This window comes from Lontra canadensis, unplaced genomic scaffold, assembly GCF_010015895.1.
Source record: "Lontra canadensis isolate GAN:19392208 unplaced genomic scaffold, GSC_riverotter_1.0 scaffold28, whole genome shotgun sequence".
Lineage (NCBI taxonomy): Eukaryota > Metazoa > Chordata > Mammalia > Carnivora > Mustelidae > Lontra > Lontra canadensis.
Genome location: NW_022631022.1, coordinates 9613748 through 9635006, shown reverse-complemented (window position 1 = coordinate 9635006; position 21259 = coordinate 9613748). Strand labels below are relative to the sequence as shown.

Here is a 21259-nt window from a genome sequence, read left to right as displayed (position 1 = left end):
AAGTGTTGCAGCCTGAGCATGGCAGCTTTGGTTCCTACCATTTAAGGACCCCTGAGTTTGGCAAGAAACATATGTTAAATAATTGTACAAATAGTTATTATTTCTATTGGGATACACTTTAAGGGGTCCATAAACATGCTGTGAGTGCTGTTATCAGGACTTATAACCTAGCTAGGTATGTCAGGAAAGATTTCTTGGGAAGGGAACATTTAAACTGAGACTTGGGGGCGCCTGGGTGGCTCAGTTGTTAAAGCGTTTGCCTTCGCCTGGGGTCAGGATCTCAGTGTCCTGGGATCGGCCCCCTGCATCAGGCTCCTTGCCTGATTCTCCCTCCCTTTGCCTGCTGCTCCCCCTGCTTGTGCTCTCTCGCTCTCTCAAATAAATAAATAAAATCTTTTTTAAAAATTAAAAAAAAATAAACTGAGATTTGAAGAATGAATCTTGTAGGAGTTTAATCAGTTAGCAAAAAAAGGATTAACTAAGCAGATAGAGCATGTGTGTGCAAAAGCCTGGAGAAGGGAAAGAACTTAATTCCTTAAGGAATGAAAAGAAGGCCTGTGTGGTTAAAGCATAGAAATTAAGAGGCATGATGTAAGACTAAAAAGATAAACAGGTACCAGATCTTGTAGAGTCTTGAGTTAAGAGGAGAAACACACCTTGGTCTCCTGATGGCCTAGTGGTTCTTTTTGTTTTGTTTTTTGTTTGGGGGCATTTTTTTTTTTTTTTTTTTTTTTTTGGCTCAGCAGGGGTGAGATAGTTCAGTGGGAAAACAAGATCTCTGCCTGTCATTGATGGTGGTTAGGCAACCTCCCCAAACTAAACTGTAGGTGTTCTCTTTTCTGTCAAGGCTATGTCTCTGAACAGAAATCCTTTACTAGTCACCTAGGTATTCCCAATGTTTCTATGTGGTTGGGGAAGGGGGGTACCTCTCTTCAAGCACTTTCTACCAGGTATCTGTTTCTGGACAAAGTATACATTTCTGTGAGATAATGATAACTCAGAGAACGGGTACATTCTGCTATTTCTCTGCTTTCACATTTTTCTCAGTAAACCTTATTCTCTGGCTAAACAGTGTATCTGAGGTGTTGTGTTATCTTCGTGGCCCCTTTGTACAACATTAAGGTGCTTTGGACTTTTGGGTAAATGTGGATGTGGACTTAGACTATTGCAGGGGCCAAGTAAGATGTTACAGTGACTTGGACTAGGATGGTAAAGAAATGGAGAGTAGAAAGATTCCGTAGAAATTTAGGAGGTACAATCTACCAGATTTGGTGATTAGGATGTAAAAACTAAGAAAGAATGTTTCTGGGCTCTGAGCATGCGGAACTGGATAAAATGGCAATGTCCTTCACTGACACCGAGAACGCTGAAAAAAAGACAACAAATAGCACGAATCAGCCTTGGAACTGTTAGAGGTGCTTCTGAGGCATATCTCCAAGTGGAAATGTAGGGCAAATGTTTCAAGACTGGAATAATTTTTGTGTATAAATAGTAATTTTGGGAGAGGATGAGATTTACAAGGAAAATAAAGAATGGGGAGAAAAGAGAAGAATTAGGACCGAGATTTAAGGAGAGCCAGTATTTAAGAATCAACTAAAGGAGTATGAACTGGCAAAGGAGACTGAGAAAGAAAAGAAGAAAAGGAAAATCTAAAGAGTATGGTATCATGTAAGACAACAGGGAGAGAGTATTTCAAGAAGACTAGAGATCTCAGTTGTTAAATGCTGTTGAGAAGATGTGGAAGATGACAACACTGGGAGTAAAACATGATATGGATTTCATTGGTATCTTTTAGAGAATAGTTGCAGCAGAAAAAACTCAATTTGAATTGGTTAGGAAATGATTGGGATGTCAGGAACTAGAAACATGATAGTAGGGGCGCCTGGGTGGCTCAGTGGGTTAGCCTCTGCCTTCACCTCAGGTCATGATCCCAGGGTCCTGTGCTCAGCAGGGAGCCTGCTTCCTCCTCTCTCTCTCTCTGCCTGCCTCTCTGACTACTTGTGATCTCTCTCTGTCAAATAAATAAATAAAATCTTAAAAAAAAAAAAAAAAGAAACATGATAGTAAACTGAAACTGTCTGAGGGAAGCATAGACATCAGTGGCTCAGAGCTGTAGTGGAGTATGGATCCAGAGGGGTGTTGTTGTTGTTGTTGTTGTTTAATATGAAAGATGTGATCATGTTTCAATATTGAATGACTCAGTAGAGAGAGAAAGGTTGAAGATACCGGAGAGGAGATAGTTGATGAGAGAAGGCTCCTAAGAAGGTGAGAAAGGATAGAAATTTTCACAGGCGAAAGGGATTAACCCTTAGTTGAAAAAGAGACTTCTTCGTTGTATAGGAGGGAAGGAATAGACTATGAGTACAGCTAATTTATAGATCTGATGGCAGGAAGTAGAGAAAGCTACTGTTTAAATGCTTCCTAGTGTCTGCTACTATTTGGAAGGCAAGATCATTTACTAAGATTGAGTAGTTAAGTTCGGTAACAAATTTGAAGGAGGTCGTTTGAAATAGTTTTTACAGCATGTAGGAGAAAGTTCTAATTAGAGAAATTAAGGTAGTCTTGAGGATGGTAATTATTACATGAATATACCTCTTGTGTAATCTTTCTGCAGAAGTATTCATGAGTTCATGAGGGTATAGGCATGGCAAAGGTAGCTAGCTTGTTATTCTGGACTTGGGACTTTGTTAAGTGGGTGCAATAAAGAATAGAAAACCAGAGAAATTTAGGAACATCATTCTTCACTAAGGTAATCCTGTTTTTATAGAAGGGATAAATGAGAACAACTATTTTGGTGGTCAGTCACTAAGGGAAATGCTTAGTTTCCCTTGTTTACTGTAGTGACCACAAAACTGAAACAGTAACACTGCTTTTTTTGTTTTTTATGAAAAATGGCAAACTTAGAAAAAAGTAATGACACTAATGTCATTAAATTATTAAAATTATTTAAAATTATTAAAATTAAATTATTAAATGCCTAGTATACTCATCACTGTCAGTAATTTGGTATTGACTATTTTCACCTATTTTTGCTTATATTTCAATATGCTTCTCTAAACAAGAACATTTTCCTTTCACATCACAGTACCATTACTGTATCTAACAAAATTAACTACAGTTTTTAATATCATCTAATACCCAAGCCATATTCAAGTTTCCCATTTGTCCCTCAAATTGTTTGATAAACAATTTGTTCAAACCAGGGTCCAAACAAGGAACATGCATTACATTTAGTGAAATAGCTCCATTTTAATATGATGCAAATCCTTTGTTTTCCAAGGATCTTATAGGCTTGTGAACAATTTATTTATGCCCCATTATAATCCTCTCAATCCATATTTCCTGTATTCCTATTGAACTATCTAGTCCTGAGGGTCTGTAAATAAGATACTGCTTTACATCTGGCAGAGTACTTAATGAGTACTTTTTTTTTTTTTTTTTTTTTTAAGAAGAACATTCTGGGTGTGGTTCCCCCCCCCCCCACTTCATGATTTATTTATTTATTTTAGAGAGAGAGCACATGAGCAGGAGGAGGGATAGAGGAAGATGGAAAGGGAGAGAGAATCTCTAGCAAACTCCCTGCTGAGAATCTAATTCAGAGGGCTTGATCCCATGACCCTGAGTTCATGACCTGAACTGAAACCAAGAGTCTGACACTTGACGGATTAAGCCACCCAGGCCCCCCAAAGAGCACATTCTTTTATAAGAGTTAGAGTCACTTTCCCTCCTCTGACCCAGTGGCTGATTAACTGATCTACAACAAAATCTATAACATTCCTTTGGCTGTTGGTGTAGAGCTAGAAGCCCTAAAAGTATACTTAATAGAGTTTAGGGAAGGCATTCCTCCAACATGGTATATACTTGCTTGATAAGGAAATAGGATATAAGATTGTGCCCTTGTTCTGTTAAACCTGTCCAGCATTAAGACTATTATTCTCTACCACTAATTTCTGGGCTGTTAAGAGTTTCTCTAGTGCTTTATAAATTCAAACCCCAGGGACTCTATAATCTAATAAGGATATAAGTAAAGAAAAACTATAAAGCTGCTTTTCAAACAAGATATGGCTACTTTTAATACTATATTAGGTCTTCATAACATTTCACTTTGAAGACCCCTGAGATTTTAGAGCCATTTTATGCATTCATATTTAATGATTACTTTATTTCCCATCTTCCTACCCCTGTGAACTCTTTGGAATACCTATAGTATAAATACAGTTCATTTATATATACAGTTTATATATATACAGTTCATTTATATATGTATTATATATATATACATTTATATATATAGAAATATATATACATTTATATATACAGATATACTTTCAACAAAAAATAAATTTAACATAGGGATAGAATATTTTCTATTACAGATAAGTGGTATCTATAACTAGTACCCTATAATAATAAATTATGTAATATTGAAGTATAGTATTTATATAAATGTCGATAATAAATTAATAATGTCATATGTGTCTGTAGCCAAATTATTTTATTTGTGGGGCTTATCTTTATTGTGATTTGCAGAAAGAATTTTTATGCTTTCTGATAACCATGTCATATCATAATGCCACTATGCCACTATTGTCCCAGGACCAAGACCTACAAGGAAGAAGTCCATGTTGTCAGGACAAAGGATTACCTAGGAAAGGTCATTTCCAGTTTCCTTATTGGTTATGTTATTTCTTTAGGAACTTTCTAAACTCTATGTGTAAAAAACTTTTTTCATTTAAAGTCTCCTGAAATTCTAGAGATAAATGAGCTATGGACTTTTATTTGACCAAAGGGGAGGTATATGTCTATTACAACCTTCTCCAGTACTCATCTTTGTTCTAATTCCTCTCTTTAGACACTAAATAGAAGCAGAGGCAAATTCTCTGTTAGGTTAGACTTCTTGATGACTCTTTGTAAAGCACTGAAGATTATAGATATTTCTAAAACTTGTACCTGGACAAAGTATTCTCTTTACTAACTTTATGATTCCATCTTCATAGACTTTTTATTAAGCTTTCTGCCATTACAGAGTCACAATGGTTGTGTGAGTCATATTGACTTTTTTTAACCCCTGAATAACATCTACCAATCGACTTCACACTTCTCAACTAACACAGCATAATCTATGGTTTTGATTGCATAGCCTCTCATGATATTTTCCCCAACCATAGATATTCATTGACTCCTTCTTATTGGTAAGGCCCCTTATTATTCCTAGATTTGTGATTTACCACTACTAAACCCTGACAAGTGCCTGTACTGTTCCATCTCATCACTAGCAAAATAATCAAGTCCAGCTCTTGCTAGTGGTCTATTGTAATAGTGCCCTCCGTGAATCGTTTTTTAAACTCTTCATCCCTCATCTGTCTGTCAGGAACAAATATATATGCCAATTTCTGCTGTCACTTCTGTTACCTTGCTCCATATACCTCCACCTAATCTTGTTCAGGTAAACCAGGCAGATCATCTTGGCAAATCCCTAATGAATACTGATCCTGTGAAGATTTGTGCATCAACATAACTAGACGAGGATCTGAAAGCAGCAGGAGTTCCTAGTGAGAGAGCAGATGCTTTCAGGGCCATTCCTGTGGTTCTAGCTAGTGAGGTGACTTTTTTATCCAGGCAGGAAATTTGAAAGTGTAAAAATGAGTTGTAAATAACTACCCTTGTACATCTAATTTTAGGAAAGACCTTGTAGGTCTGTTTTGCTTCTCATATTATCTATGTGATTAGGACTGTTAGATTCTAGAATATATAATTCTATAGCTAAGATCTAGTTACTCCATTTTATTCTTATGATCCTTCTCCATTATCCAGTACTTTCTGCTTTCTCTTTAGTAAGATAAACTACAAATTCCTTGACCCCTGTGTAGATCACTTAGCTTAACTTTGGTTTATATAATGACATCTATGTAGCTGTTTCCACATCATGACACCCTCTTTTGTTGTTGTGTCTATTCATGACTTCCTCTTAATCATCCCTTATCCATGTTAGCCTTTCTATCCCATGTCATTACTATTTCTTCTACCCCTTCGCTTTAGTTACATTTCTCGTGGAGTGTATTCAAAACCAGGGTTTTTGAGGTTGGCTTTTGCTTGTTTGCATTTTTACTTTACATTTAGGGATTAGAAGTGAAAAGTGGTTTAGAGGGAGATACAGGGCGCCTGGGTGGCTCAGTGGGTTAAGTCTCTGCCTTCGGCTCAGGTCATGATCTCAGGGTTCTGGGATCGAGCCCCATATCAGGCTCTCTGTTCTGCAGGGAGCCTGCTTCCCTCTCTCTCTCTCTCTCTGCCTGCCTCTCTGCCTACTTGTGATCTCTCTCTCTCTGTCAAATAAATAAATAAAAATCTTTAAAAAAAAAAAAAAGGAGATACAGTTCTAAATAAGTGCTAAGGCCATAATAAATAAATCTGTTCTCTTTCCTCTTTGACTAAGACTACATTGGGATTTTCTTTTCCCCACACAAGGCTACATTTAAATAAAAGTTGAATTATTTTATTTTTTTAATCTAGTTATTTTTTTAAAAAACATTTTATTTATTTGTGAGCGAGAAAGAGGGCTTGAGAGAGGAGAGGTCAGAGGGAGAAGCAGACTCCCTGCCGAGCAGGGAGCCCGCTGTGGGACTTGATCCTTGGACTCCAGTTTCATGACCTGAGCTGAAGGCAGTTGCTCAACCAACTGAGCCACCCAGGTCCCCCTAATCTAGTTATTTTTGAAAGGTGGTGGATACATCAAAATTGTCACATTAAGTGGGGGGCAGGGATGAGGAATGTAGAAACACACTAAGACAAATGATAGATTTGATAGGGTAGGCAGAGAGATTCATTTTTTTCTTCTAAATAGGAGGGAGGAAAAGGCAATAGATATAGAAACTGAGATAGAGTTCGGTGGTATTCATGAATATAGAATCTTATATTCATTAAGCATTAATGTGCCTTGCATTGTTTTAAACACTTAATATGCATTATCTTACTTAATTTTCACAGCTTCCCTATGAGGAGTGGGTATTATTACTCCCACTTTACAACTGAGAATAGGCTTACAGGCACTAAGTAACTTGCCTAAGACCATTCAGTTTGTAAGCAGCTCCAACCTGACTTTCAAGCCCACACTCAATAGCTCTGCCTCTCCGGATGGATAAGAAAGCTATTTGTAGATGGGAAAGATGCCTGCTTGTTAAGTAGTAGTAAAGTTGATCTTTCAATTTATAAAATATCTCAGAAATTCTCTGATTGAACTGCCTTTATATTACTTTATAATAAAGAAAAGAAAACTAAGGTCCAAAGACATTAAGTAATTTGATTCCAAGCAAAGCAACCAAAAATATTTGGGCAGTGCTTTCCTCCATGTTTAAAGGCTGTATGATTAATATTTTTATATGTTTTACAAGTTTTCTTCTCTTTTAGCAATTTACAAATTGCAATGATATGTTGTTGTTGTTAATACAGGTAACCCATACTCTGTATAGGACTAACCTATCAAGGTATTTTATTTATTTATTTTTTAAAGACTATTTCAGAGAGAGACAGAGCATGAGCAAGGGGGAGGGGGAAGAGGAAGAGGGAGAAGCAGACTCCCCACTGAGCAAGGAACCCAACACAGGGCTCCATCCTAGGACCCCAGCATCACGGCCTGAGCCAAAGGCAGATGCTTAACCAACTGAGCCATCCAGGTGCCCCATCAGGGCATTTTATTTTGTTATTTTTTTTCAAGATTTTATTTATTTATTTGACAGAGAGAGGGAGAGATCACAAGTAGGCAGAGAGAGAGCGGGAAGCAGGCTCCCTGCTGAGCAGAGAGCCTGATGCGGGGCTCGATCCCAGGACCCTGGGATCATGACTTGAGCCCAAGGCAGAGGCTCAACCCACTGAGCCACCCAGGCGCCCCCCATCAGGGTATTTTAGATAGAATAGTTTTTCATTCTGTCTTTGGTGATCCAGTTGCCTAGTTTATAAAAATTATAAATATTTTTATAAATATTTAAAATTTATATAATTAAAATTTATATAATTATAAATATATAATTTATAAAAATTATAATTTTATAATCATAAAATTATATAATTATAAATTATAAAAATTTATCTATAAAATTTTCATATAAAATAATTTATATATGGGGCGCCTGGGTGGCTCAGTGGGTTAAAGCCTCTGCCTTCGGCTCGGGTCATGATCCCAGAGTCCTGGGATCGAGCCCCACGTCTGGCTCTCTGCTCAGCCAGGAGCCTGCTTCCTCCTCTCTCTCTCTGCCTGCCTCTCTGCCTACTTGTGATCTCTGTCTGTCAAATAAATAAATTAAAAATAATAATAATAATTTATATACATTTTATACATTACTGCATAATTTACAAATTTAATATATGCATCCTTTATTAGTTTTTTTTTGAGATTAGTATTTAGAGACTGGTAAGATTAGGAAGAGTGAAGGCTTAGAAAAGAATGCTTTGACTAGATAATGTAGCAAAAGTGCTAGGATATAAAAGCAAGAACTATTTTCTTTTTTTTTTTTTTTTTTAAGATTTTATTTATTTTTGTGTGAGAGAGAGAGAAAGAGGGAGAATGCACATGAGTGGATGGGTGGAGGGAGAATCAGACTCCCTACTGAGCAGGGAGCCCAATGCAGGACTCAATCTCATGACTCCAGGGCCATGACCTGAGCTGAAGGCAGACGCTTAACCAACTGATCCCCCCAGGTGCCCAAGCAAGAACTATTCTTGATGGTCATTTAATTGTGGACTCTCAAGAACCAATGGGCCTAGACTATTCCATACTATATTAATACACACTTTGCGATTCTTAAAGATTTTATTTATTTATTTGACAGAGTGAGAGATCACAAGTAGGCAGAGAGGCAGGCAGAGGTGGGGGGGGGGAGCAGGCTCCCCGCTGAGCAGAGAGCCGGATACGGGGCTCGATCCCAGGACGCTGAGATCATGACCTGAGCTGAAGGCAGAGGTTTAACGCACTGAGCCACCCAGGCGCCCCCACTTTGCAATTCTACAATGCAGTTATATAAAGGAACTGTTGAGTAATAACTAGCATTATTGACAGTAGACTACAGACTTCTTTGATAAATGTCAAGATCTAAAAGGGGAAGAAATTGAGACTGATGGTCCATGAGAAGACAGGTCACCTATTTTAAGAAAGAAACACCATTTTTGTTAAACTTGTATGTATTTGTATGCTATGGATGGCAATAGCTTTCATTAAAACCCTCCCAGAATTTACCCATCTTAAAGTGTGATTTGGGGAATAGGACTGTAATTTCTCTCCTAGTAAGTAGCCACTCTGATATAGGACTTAAATAAAATAAATCGTAAAACCTAGATATTATATTATATCATATAATGATATATTAAAATATACTCTGGTAAGTATATACATAGAAGGGTCAGATCTATTCAGTGGAAAATTGGCTGGAAAGAACTTTTAGAACTTTTTTTTTTTTAAGAACTTTTTTCTTTTAAATTATTTTAGGGCAAAGTAGACCCTTCTGGATATTAAAAATATGTTAGGTAATGAGGATGCATGGATGAATAAAATATGGCTCTGGTCCTCAAGGAGCTTGAAATACATACAACAGATAAGTAAATGGACACATAACTACAGTTTGATGTATAAAGTGCTATGATAGTGGTAAGTGCAGTATTTATGGAATAACATAAAAGGGGTACCTAATATAAAGTAAGGAAAGATCATTACTTTTCATGATACAAATCCTCAAGCACTTAGCATAGTACTGAGCATGCGATAGGTATTCAAATATTTGATGAACTAGAACCTACTTGATTAAAAAAGAATGAGATATTACATCATAATTTTTGCTTAAAGCAATGTCTTTAAACTGTGTATGCCAAAATGTTTTTTCTTTATGAATACTTCTTATATTGCTATAGTAATTTCAATGACCATATAAATTAATCAGTATCTACAGCTAATTCTTAGTTACATCTAACTGGGGTAGGCAATAAGAAAGATTTCCTGTTTTAGATTTAGGAATAGCTGTGTCACACAGTGCTGGACATACAGTAAATGTTCAAAAAGAATAATTACTTAGTTTTTTAAAGCTTCAGAGTTTAGTCAATAGTTTCTTGTAAATGGCAGGATTCCATTCCTTTTTATGGCTGAGTAATATTTTGTGTGTGTGTCTGTGTGTGTGTGTGTGTATTACACATGTGGATATGGAGATATATCTCCATCAGTCAGTGGACATTTGGCCTCTTTCCATAATTTGGCTATTGTAGATAATGCTGCTATAAACATCAGAGTGCATGTGTCCCTTCAAATCAGTACTCTTGTATCCTTTGGGTAAATACTTAGTAGTGCAATTGTTGGGTCATAGGGTAGCTCTATTTTTAACTTTCTGAGCAACCTCCATACACATCTTGCATTCCCATCAACAGTGTAGGAGGGTTCCCCTTTTGCTGCATCCTCGCCAACATCTCTTGTTTCCTGTGTTGTTAATTTTAGCCATTCTTAACAGGTGTGAAGTGATAACCTCATGATTTGCATTTCCCTGATGATGAGTGATGTTGAGCATCTTTTCATGTATCTGTTAGTCATCTCTATTTTTTCTTTGGGAAAGACGTCTCTTCATATCTTCTGCCCAGTTTAACTGAATTATTAGGGTGTTTTTTTTTTTTTTTGGGGATGTTGTATAAGTTCTTTATATATTTTGGATACTAACCCTTTATCCCAAATGTCATTTACAAATACCTTCTCCTGTTCCAAAGGTTGCCTTTTGTTTTTGTTTTTTTTTTTTAGTTGTTTCCTTCACTGTGCAGCAGCTTTTTATCTTGATGAAGTCCTAGTAGTTTATTTTTGCTTTTGCTTCCTTTACCTCAGGAAATGTGTCTAGTAAGAAGTTGCTATGGGTGATGTCAAAGAGCTTACCGCCTGTTTTCTCCTCTAGTATTTTTACGGTTTCAGGTCTCACATTTACGTCTCTCATCCATTTTGGATTTATTTTTGTGTATGGTGTAAGAAAGTGGTTCACTTTCATTCTTCTGCATGTTGCTGTCCAGTTTTCTCAACACCATTTGTTGAAGAGACTGTCTTTTCCCCATTGCATATTCTTTCCTGTTTTGTCGAAGATTAGTTGACCATAGAGTTATGGTTCTATCCAGGGATTTCTCTAACCCCACCACCAATCTGTCTAAAGGAATTTCTTATTCTTAATTATTAAGTTTAATTTTGATGAGAGAACATGAGAAGCATGAATCCTGTGCAACAACAAATACCGTATTAACCAGTGGGAACCCTAAGCAAGTAAATGGAAGTCATATCTTTGGCAGATCTGCACTAAAAATGGCTTATAAACCTTATATGGTATTATAGGGACGCTTTACATATGATTGGAGTTAGAACTAATGTATATGAAAAATTAGAGGTTGGTACTAAATTCTGTGGTAATGACTATAAATATAACTTAATTCATTAATTGAGTCAATACATATTAGACTTCAACTTTATGATGCACCTTACACTAGGCCAAGAGATAACAGAGATTTAAAAACATAGTCTGGGAACGAGGCCAGGGAAACAATTGTGGCACAGTGTGATTCAGTGCTCCAATAGAAATAAGTGCAAAGTACTGTTGGTATATGAAAGAAGAACAGCTAATGGTGCTAGCAGAAAAAGAAAAAAATTGTATGGATTGGATTAGTCATATAGGCTTAATTTTTTATTTTTAATAAAGAGGCAGTGTGATATTTTATTATGACTGTGTCTTGTTACCCACTCTGTATTTAAGGAACTTGTATAGTATATTTCTATTTTATGAAATGGGATTATAAACCCCCAAAGGTTTACTGATAAGTCGTGTAGTAGTTGAACCTACCAGCAACTTCCTACTTCTCGTTATACTACAGCATACCAATTTTAAACTATATTCAAAGCCAGGTAGACCTAATTCAATGAACAAATAAGGTATCTACTTTGTCTACTATTTATTATATCTAACTAATAGGAATAACTAATATGCTTTAAACATACAGGTGATAAAATTTCCCTTAAGTGTTAACTAGTTTTGGTCAATTTAATAGTCCTTTCTCTTTCTTATTAAGGGTCTGCTGTATTTGCTGGTAACAGACCAGGGGTTTCTTACTGAAGAAAAAGTTGTTTGGGAAAGCCTACACAATGTGGATGGTGATGGAAATTTCTGTGACTCAGAATTTCATCTGCGGCCTCCTTCAGATCCTGAAACCGTATACAGAGGACAGCAAGATCAGATAGATCAGGTAAATTTGTGTTCTTCATATGGTTTTAAATGCTCTTGCTTTCGGGGTGTCTGGGTGGCTCAGTCAGTTAAGTACCTGATTTTGGCTGTGGTCATGATCTCAGGGTCCTGGGATCGAGCCCCATGTGGAGTCTCTGCCTCTCCCCCTAATAAATAAAATATTTTTAACAGAATAAGGAATAAAATGCTCATTCCTTTCAAATGTGAATTCAGTTATCTAAAACTTTTGAATTAATGACTTATTGTGAGGGGGCGCCTGGGTGGCTCAATGGGTTAAAGCCTCTGCCTTCAGCTCAGGTCATGATCCCAGGGTCCTGGGATTGAGCCCCGCATCGGGCTCTCTGCTCAGTGGGGAGCCTGCTCCCTCCGCCTCTGCCTGCCTCTCTGCCTACTTGTGATCTCTGTCTGTCAAATAAATAAATAAAATCTTTAAAAAAAAAAAAAGACTTATTTGAGATATTCCTGACATTTCCTAAATCAGTAAGTGACAATTTTACATGTTATACATTGATTATACACTTTGGTTCAGAAGGCCAGATTATATTGAATTCTGAAGGCCAAAGGTACAGTTTGAATTTTATTCTAAACTATAATAGGAAAGATATGCGACTAGCAATTCAAGCAAAAGGTAATGATGGCTTAGCCCTGGTGGTAGAGATGAGCTGAGCACAGATTAGAGATATATTTTGGCTAGTCAGAAGTAGGAGAAAGAGAGGGCAAAAAAGTAGGTGGGTGTTCTGAGTCTTAGACTCCAGGGTAAGCCGACACTTAGAGCAAGAGCTGCACTAATGAGTGGAATTCTCATGTAGAACGGAGACTGCTATAGGTGAGCAGTCTTGGAGCCACAAGTGTACTTATTCCTAGAAGTATAACGGTGTTGGGACTTCTTCCCTTACTGAGGCAGAAACATGGTTATGTTGAACCGTTGGCACATGTTTCTGATACTAATAATTCGAGTACATAGAGCCTGTTCATTTAGCCAATATTCATTGAGTTGTGTTCCTGGCACTAGTAACAAGGTCCTGGGGATTCAAAGATAAATCATTTAGCTCTGTCCTCAAAAATTCTACAGTCCAACAGAGAGGCAAATATTTGACCAACTAATAATTATATGTTAAGTTTTATAATGGCACTTTGAATAGTAAGCTGTGAGTGCACAGAATAATACCGGATTCAAACAAATGCTGATCTTTCTAGGACTCTCGGAAAGTATACAAATATCTATAATAACATGGTCATTTTCCTTCAGAAACTTTATGGGGCATTTGAAAAAATATTACTTGAGAGAAATGTGCAAGATTTTTCTAACGCTGTATGTAAAAAAATACCAGAGCAGAGGGAATGAAGGTAGAGCAATAGGTTGCCACAGTAGTAAAGTTGTAAGATGCTGAGAAAAAAAAGATAAAGGATAATGTCTGTGGAATTTGCAAGGAAGGAGTGGATTTAAGACCATGGGATGTGGCAAAGAGCAATTTGAAGAAGTGAGGAGAAAAAATTGAATAAGATATTCATGCTAGATAGTACAAAGTCATCTTAGGCAACAACCTTTTGTGGGTAATTAAAGTTCTCTAATTTTGAGGGTAGTCAAAGTAGTCAAATAGTCAAATTCCGTTCATACTAATTCTTTATAAACATGGGTGTGAAGTTAGATAATAAAACCTTCAGCAAAGATGCATCACATTTTCTCATAGGAAATAATTTGGGGTGTTTGTGGGAGGGAGGAGGAGGTGGTTAAGTAATTGAATATCACTGTATGATGGGCAACTATGTTGGTTTTAAAAATCATGTTTTGGAAGAACATTTAATAGATGTTTTGGGAAATTCTTTGATTTTTTTAAAAACAAGACTTTTATGACATTAACAGGAGGTTGGGAAATGTGTTTGCGTTTGTATGTGAATGTAGAAAAAACTAGGTGGATATATATCTGTTATTAACAATAGTTACCTTTATGTAATGATAAGGTAATTTTAACTTATTTACACTTTTTAATTTTGTCTCAATTTTCTACAGACGTGTTTCTTTCATAAATTGGGGGGAAGCTTATTTTTTGTTTGTTTGTTTTTAAAGTAGGCTCTATGCCCAATATGGGGCTTGAATTCAAGACCCCAAAATCAAGAGATGCATGCTCTATAGACAAAGCCAGCCAGGTGCCCCTAAGGGGAGTTTTGCCAAGGGGTGGGGGGGCGTGGTTGTTTTTTTTAGATGAGTTTCTTTTAAAGCTTTTTTGAATGCTTTATATGCTAGTGCTAGGAATAATTTTAAATGAATTCCAAGAATATTTAGAATAATAGCAACATCACTGAGATTATGGCTCTCAAACAGAAATACTTAGGTAACTTTAGTTTTTATATTTAAACTCTGGTATGTTTCTAAGAAGCCTTCCTCTTAGTTTTGTAACCTCTGTGTTTTTACTCCTCAGTTCTTGAGTAAACTCTCATAGCTAAAGATGGTTATAATTTAATTTCTTAGGACTACCTTATGGCATTATCTCTACAACAAGAACAGCAGAGCCAAGAGATCAATTGGGAACAAATACCTGAAGGAATCAGTGATTTGGAACTAGCAAAGAAACTCCAAGAAGAAGAGGATAGACGGGCTTCTCAATATTATCAGGAGCAGGAACAAGCAGCAGCCGCTGCTGCTTCTGCTTCTACACAGGCCCAGGTAAAAACTAGTGTTCCGATTCTTAAATACAAAGATGACTTTAGCAACAAAGAAATTTATACTGAGATAACTATTTTTAAATTAGGTATTGACTCTTGAGCTTTGTTAGCATTTTAGCATCCATGCTTTCATGGCATTGTCATAAGTTTGTGATTATCTTAATATATTTCTCATTTAGTGAAATTATTTTTCCTGAGTTTCTGATGGCAAGATTTTTCAGTTTTGTTTTTTGTTTTGTTTGTTTTGTTTTTTAAGTAGGCTCCACGCCCAGTGTGGAGCCCAACGCGGGGCTTGAACTCACGACCCTGAGATCAGGACCTGAGCTGAGATCAAGAGTCGAAGCTTAACCGACTGAGCCACCCAGGCGCCCCTTCAGTTGTTTTTTTGTTTTTTTAATTTTAATTCCAGCATAGTTAACATACAGTGTTATATTAGTTTCAGGTGTACAACATAGTGATTTAACAATTCTATGCATTACTCAGTGCTTGTCAAACTAAGTGTACTTCTAATCGCCTTCACCTATTCCCCCCATTCCTCTGTCTCCATCCACTTCCCCTCTGGGAAGTTTCTGTCTGTTTTTTATGATTAAGAGTCCATTTTTGGGTTCGTCTTTTTTTCTTCCTTTGTTCATTTAGTTTTGTTTCTAAAATTCCGTGTATGAGTGAAATCATACTGACTGGCTTCTCCGGCTTATTTCACTGAGTGCTATACTGTCTAGCTCCATCCGTGTTGCAAATGGCAAGATTCCATTCTTTTTCGTGGCTGAATAATATTCCATTGTGTATATACCATGTATCTATCCATTTGTCTATTGATGGACACTTAGTTTGCTTCCATAATTTGGCTATTACAAATAATGCTGCAGTAAACATAGGAGTGCATGTATCCCTTTGAATTAGTATTTTGTATTCTTTAGGTAAATACCCAGTAGCATAATTGCTGGGTCGTAGGGTAGTTCTGTTTTTAAATTTTTGAGGAATCTCCTTACTGTCTTCCGCAGTAGCTGCATCAGTCTGCATTACCACCAGTGCATGAGGGTTCCTTTTTCTCCACATCCTCACCAAGTCTTATGTTTTTGAATTTAGCCATTCTGACAGATGTAAGGTGATATTTCATTGTGGTTTTGATTTGCATTTCCCTAATGATGACTGATGTGGAGTATCTTTTCATGTGTCTGTTGGCCATCTGTATGTCTTCTTTGGAGAAATGCCTGTTTCTGTCTTTATGTCTTCTGCCCATTTTTAACTTTTTTATTTTTAAATTATTTATTTACTTAAAGGGGAGTGAGTGAGCGAGCGAGCGGGAAGGAGAGGGAGAGGGGATCTGAAGCAGAATCTGCCCTGAGTGCAGAGCCCAACGTGGGGCTAATCCCACAACTGTGAGACCACGAACTGAGCCGAACCAAGCGTCAGACGCCCAACCGACTAAGCCACGCATGCACCCCTTCTTCTGCCCATTTTTATTTGAATCATTTGTTTTCTTGGTGTTGAGTTGTAGAAGTTCTTTATATATTTTGGATACTAACCCTTTATCAGATATGTCATTTACAAATATCTTTCCCATTCAGTAGGTTTTCTTTTAGTTTTATTGTTTCCTTTGCTGTGCAGATCTTTTTATTTTGATGTAGTCCCAATATTTTATTTTTACTTTTGTTTCCCTTGTATCAGGAGATAGATATGTCTCCTGACATATCTGACATAATAACAAAGATGTTATTATGGCTGATGTCAGAGAAATTATTGCCTATGCTCTTTTCTGGTATTTTTATGGTTTTGGGTCTCACATTTAGGTCCTTAATCCGTTTTGAGTTTATTTTTATGTATGATATACAAAAGTGGTCCAGTTTCATTCCTTTGCATGAGCTGTCCAGTTTTCTCAATGCCATTTGTTAAAGAGACTTTTTCCTGTTGCATATTCTTTACTCCTTTGTCAAAGATTACTTGACTATATAACTATAGGTTTATTTGTATGTTTTCTATCCTGTTCCATTAATGTATGTCTCTATTTCTGTGCCAGTATCATACTGTTTTTTCTTTTTTTACTTTAATCTCCACACCAAACACGGGGCTCAAATTCATGACCCTGAGATCAAGAGTGGCATGCTCTTCTGACTAAGCCAGCCAAGTGCCCCAGAATCATACTGTTTTGATTACTACAACTTCTGTAATATAATTTGAAGTCTGGAATTATGAGACCTCCAGTTTTGTTTTTCTTTTCTAAGATTGCTTTGGCTATTCAGTATTTTTTGTGGTTTCATGCAAATTTTAGGATTGTTTGTTCTAACTCTGTGAAAAATGCTGTTGGAATTTTGATAGGGATTGCATTAAATCTGTAGATTGCTTTGGGTAGTATAGACATTTTAATAATATTTGTTCTTCCAGTCCATGAGTGGGGAATATCTTTATATTTCTTTGTGTTGTCTTCAGTTTCTTTCATCAGTGCTTTATAATTTTCAGAGTACAGATCTTTCATCTCTTTGGTTAAGTTTTTTTCTAAGTATTTTATTATTTTTGGTGCAACTGAATCAAATGTATTTTTTAAATTGTTAATAGCTCCAAAGAATATAAATGAATGGGAACAAAGTCTTTTGTAACAATTAGAGGGCAGTATGAGGTACTGCTAGGAAGAATGTAGACTTCAGAGCCAGATAGACATGGATTCCATTTCCTGCTTCTGTCTCCCCATGCTAGTTGTAACTAACACCTTGGACAAAGTCCTTTACTTCTCTTAGCCCCATTTTCCCTATCTTGAAAATAAAAGATAATGCTTAACTGTTAGATTTGTGGGTAAGAACAAATAATGTTAGTACTTAACCCAATGTCTGACATGTACTAAGTATTCAACAAAGCTTATTAGCACCTTTCCACTTTTCCTAGTTAAACATATGAAGCACTGAAAATGTGACTATTAATTGGGTTTCTTTATATTAAATCTCATTTCATTAAATGAAAAAAGTATTTCCCTTCTTTTATGTTTAACTGTACGATGCCAGAACGGTTTCTTTGTCTTGGGTATACAAGAAAACAAGATGTGCTTTAAGGTCTGATGAAACATTAAACATAGAGGTCTCCATTAAACCAAGTTATTTCTATTCCTAGTTCAAATGTTGACTATTCCAAGTTTAAAAGTTAAAACCTACCATATTATAAGTACCCTTTCATTAAAAATGTTCTTATTTCACAATACACTTACTTCACACTCAAAGTTCTCAGGATTTTCATTTTTCTCCTTTAAAATGTTTATTATATTAATGAGATTTATTATAGTTTAATGAGGTTTTAGAGAACTTAATTTACCAAACATCACCTTTCTTTTTTTAACATTTTCTAAACTTTAACATAAATATTTCTTGAATTTGAGATTTCAGGGAACATAATCCTATACATTATTTACTGTTTGAAATTCCATTTACTTGGAATAATGGATACATTAATTAGATCTATCCAAAATGACAGAGGTAGTTACTCAGATACCATGTAACATAACAAGTCTGTGTACAAGTAACTTTTTTCCATTAATGATTCCTTTCACTCTTGTGGTTTTTCCTTCTAGATAACTATGATTAAGCACCTTAGAAAGTTGAGGTAATTTCTTCCTGTTTATTTTTCTTAAAGCAAAGCCAGCCAGCACAAGCCTCTCCAAGTAGAAGACAACCTGGGAATAGTGAACGTAAACGAAAGGAACCTCGAGAAAAAGATAAAGAGAAAGAAAAGGACAAAAATAGCTGTGTCATTTTGTAACAAGTGTTGGATTCTGTTGGATGCATCTATATGTCTTGAGAAACAAAACCACAGGAGGAAAGGAAGAAAAACCGATAAATACCGTCTGTGCCTGATTTCCCAATGGATTTTGTTCATGTTTTTCAGGGGAAAGGTTGTTACTTAGTTACAATCAGACTTTTTCAAGTCACACAGTACACTCTTTATGAGCTGGAGTTTCATGTTACAAGTTGGAAATGCTGTGTGTTATCATTCATGAAAAATACTGCACTTGTAGCCAAATAAGCAAATCACAGCAAATTTTGTGTCATAGTGACATTCATAACTCATATCAGTTAGTAAGCTATTTTATCTTCTGTTCTAACAATGAATAGAGGTAACTTATTTTGTCTGATTCCTTCCTGAAATCTAAATATTAGCACAATAGTTTCTGAAATTAATTTTTACAATGTTAAATTATGATCTAATCCAAGAGAAACCAGGGGTTTAATATAGGGATGTAAAAAGAAAAAAACAAAAACAAACAACAAAAGAACCAAGACAAAAAATAACAGAAATAAATAACCCTTAATCCTGTATTGGACTAGTTCAGCCCTTGAACAGCTTTACCTTTCCTTAGGAATGTACATTTTAGATATTATCTTGAGAACTGATAATGGAGTTTGGGTTTAATTTAGATAGAAAAAACAATTTGTATTTCTTTTCCAATAGCAAAGAATTGCATAACAATAATACTCATTCTATCAAAATCAGATATTAATGACTTTGTAGTGTTGTGAAATTTTGAGGAATGTTGAAATCTTTAATATAAGTAACTTGCACTACAGTTACTATTTATTGACAGTGTGATAACTGAGTATAAGAAGGAAACCACAGTGGATACTAGGCCTTGTAAATATGGGTTGTAGAAAAGCAGATAGTTCAATGTCTACCTTTTTCTAGAATTACCTTGAACCTTAAAATTTAAATCATGTTTATTTGCTGGAAAATTAAGTATACTTATTAAAGCCAACAAAAAAAGCACATTTCTGAAAGGAAGTTAGAAATAATCTCTGAGACTAGTGAAAAAGCATTAATAAAAATCTGTTTGAAAAATAGATAAGACTTAGGAGGTAAAAGCAATCAGATTTTTTTTTAACTTATGGGAACCAAATAGACCTATAACATCTTGTAGTGTTTATAGGATTCAGAAAGAAATATTTATTGAACTTTATTATGAGGCAACACATTTTTTCCTGTATTTCTACTATCCTTAATAGTCCTTTTTATATGCTTTATATTTAAAAGTTTGTTTTAGTTATTTTTGAAGAGACTATTGCTGCTCCAAGTAGTTACGTGATTTACATTCTAAGCCTCAGTAAATTTGTTTAAGAGCATCTTAATCTAACCTGAGCATCCACTTGGAGAATGTTCTTGGGGTCTAGGGTGACAATAGACTACAAAAAAATGTGGTCTAGAGTTCTTAAGCTATGTCCTTAACATTCTCCATGATCCAAGACCATTTATAGGATGGGTCTATATGTAAAAATAAAAAGGAAAGTCTTATTTATGGAAGGAATTATTCTAAGGGAAAAATCCAGGGTCAAGCTGTATCTTTTATGTTATGTCATGTCCTTCTGTATTGCATGTGTAGTTATGTTATACCATTTGTTTACTCCTTCAGATTTTCCATGCTAGCATGATAAATCATCAGAGAACCTGTTTGGGGTATAAAACTTTGATACAGAATATTTGGTGAGTCTCTAGTTAATAACCTAGATTATGTGTACATTGGTAAAGTAATCAGATGTACTACAGAATTCTCTGTTGGCTCAAGCAGGTTGACCTTAGTCCAAGTTTACTCTTGATACCACTCTTTTGGTTGAAGGAGGAAACTCAAACCTCAGGGTTTGTTTTTCCTAGGATAGATAGTAGTGACAGTGCACTATATTTTAATAAGAAAAAGCAAAACAGCAAACCCTGAGAAATTTAAAAAGCATATTTGAGGCATATTTTTCCATAATTATATACTTATCTATTTATTACCCTTGAGAAATATATGTGTAAAAGTTATTCTTCTGTTATTTGTTACTATCCTCTTAATTTGTTCCAAAGATAATACTGCCATTCTGCATTCCCTCTGGAAGAAAAAAAAAAAACTCTCTCAAAACCAGCAGTGCTGCTATCAGATAAGTAGATGTCAATGTATACTTATAAAAAATAACTTAAAAAATGTAATGTGTTTGTTAATTCAACCTTTTTTCTATGTAATATTTCCAAGTCAGACTTTCTTACATTCCTGGACTTCAGTTTGATATACCAAGAGTAATAATGATAAAATGTTTGCTATGATTACTGTGAGGAAAAAATTAAATGTTCAGTTCTATTAAAACACACTTCTTGGGGATAACTGGTTTTCCATCCTTGAAGGTTAGAGCTATTGTGTCTTTATTCTTATATTTTGCTCAAGGCAACAAATTATACATTCAGACATTTCATTGCTGGTTTGGGTACATTGGAATTTGATAGTGGTATAGTCAAGTCTTTCCTTCAGTGTTTTGTAGTACTTGAAAATTGTTACATGAATTGCTAACAAGATAGAACTTAAACATTTTTGTTGTTAATTTTTATAGGCTAGATTAGGGACACGTTTGCATCAA

The 21259-nt window shown here is 35.7% G+C and overlaps 1 protein-coding gene across 4 annotated transcripts in view; it reads left to right on the top strand.

Annotated features, from left to right (window-relative positions):
* MINDY2 (MINDY lysine 48 deubiquitinase 2) overlaps nt 1–20758 on the top strand; it is a 73418-nt gene extending 52660 nt beyond the window's left edge. For 3 of the 4 annotated variants that reach the window (XM_032864847.1, XM_032864845.1, XM_032864848.1), the window contains 3 exons: nt 12064–12237; nt 14707–14901; nt 18516–20758. In XM_032864847.1, coding sequence (XP_032720738.1) covers nt 12064–12237; nt 14707–14901; nt 18516–18641 — 495 coding nt within the window. In that variant the 3' untranslated portion in view covers nt 18642–20758. Of the gene's footprint in view, nt 1–12063; nt 12238–14706; nt 14902–15156; nt 15195–18515 lie in introns of those variants that run through there. The other variant, XM_032864846.1, reaches the window with a different exon arrangement.
* The last annotated feature ends 501 nt before the right edge of the window (nt 20759–21259 follow it).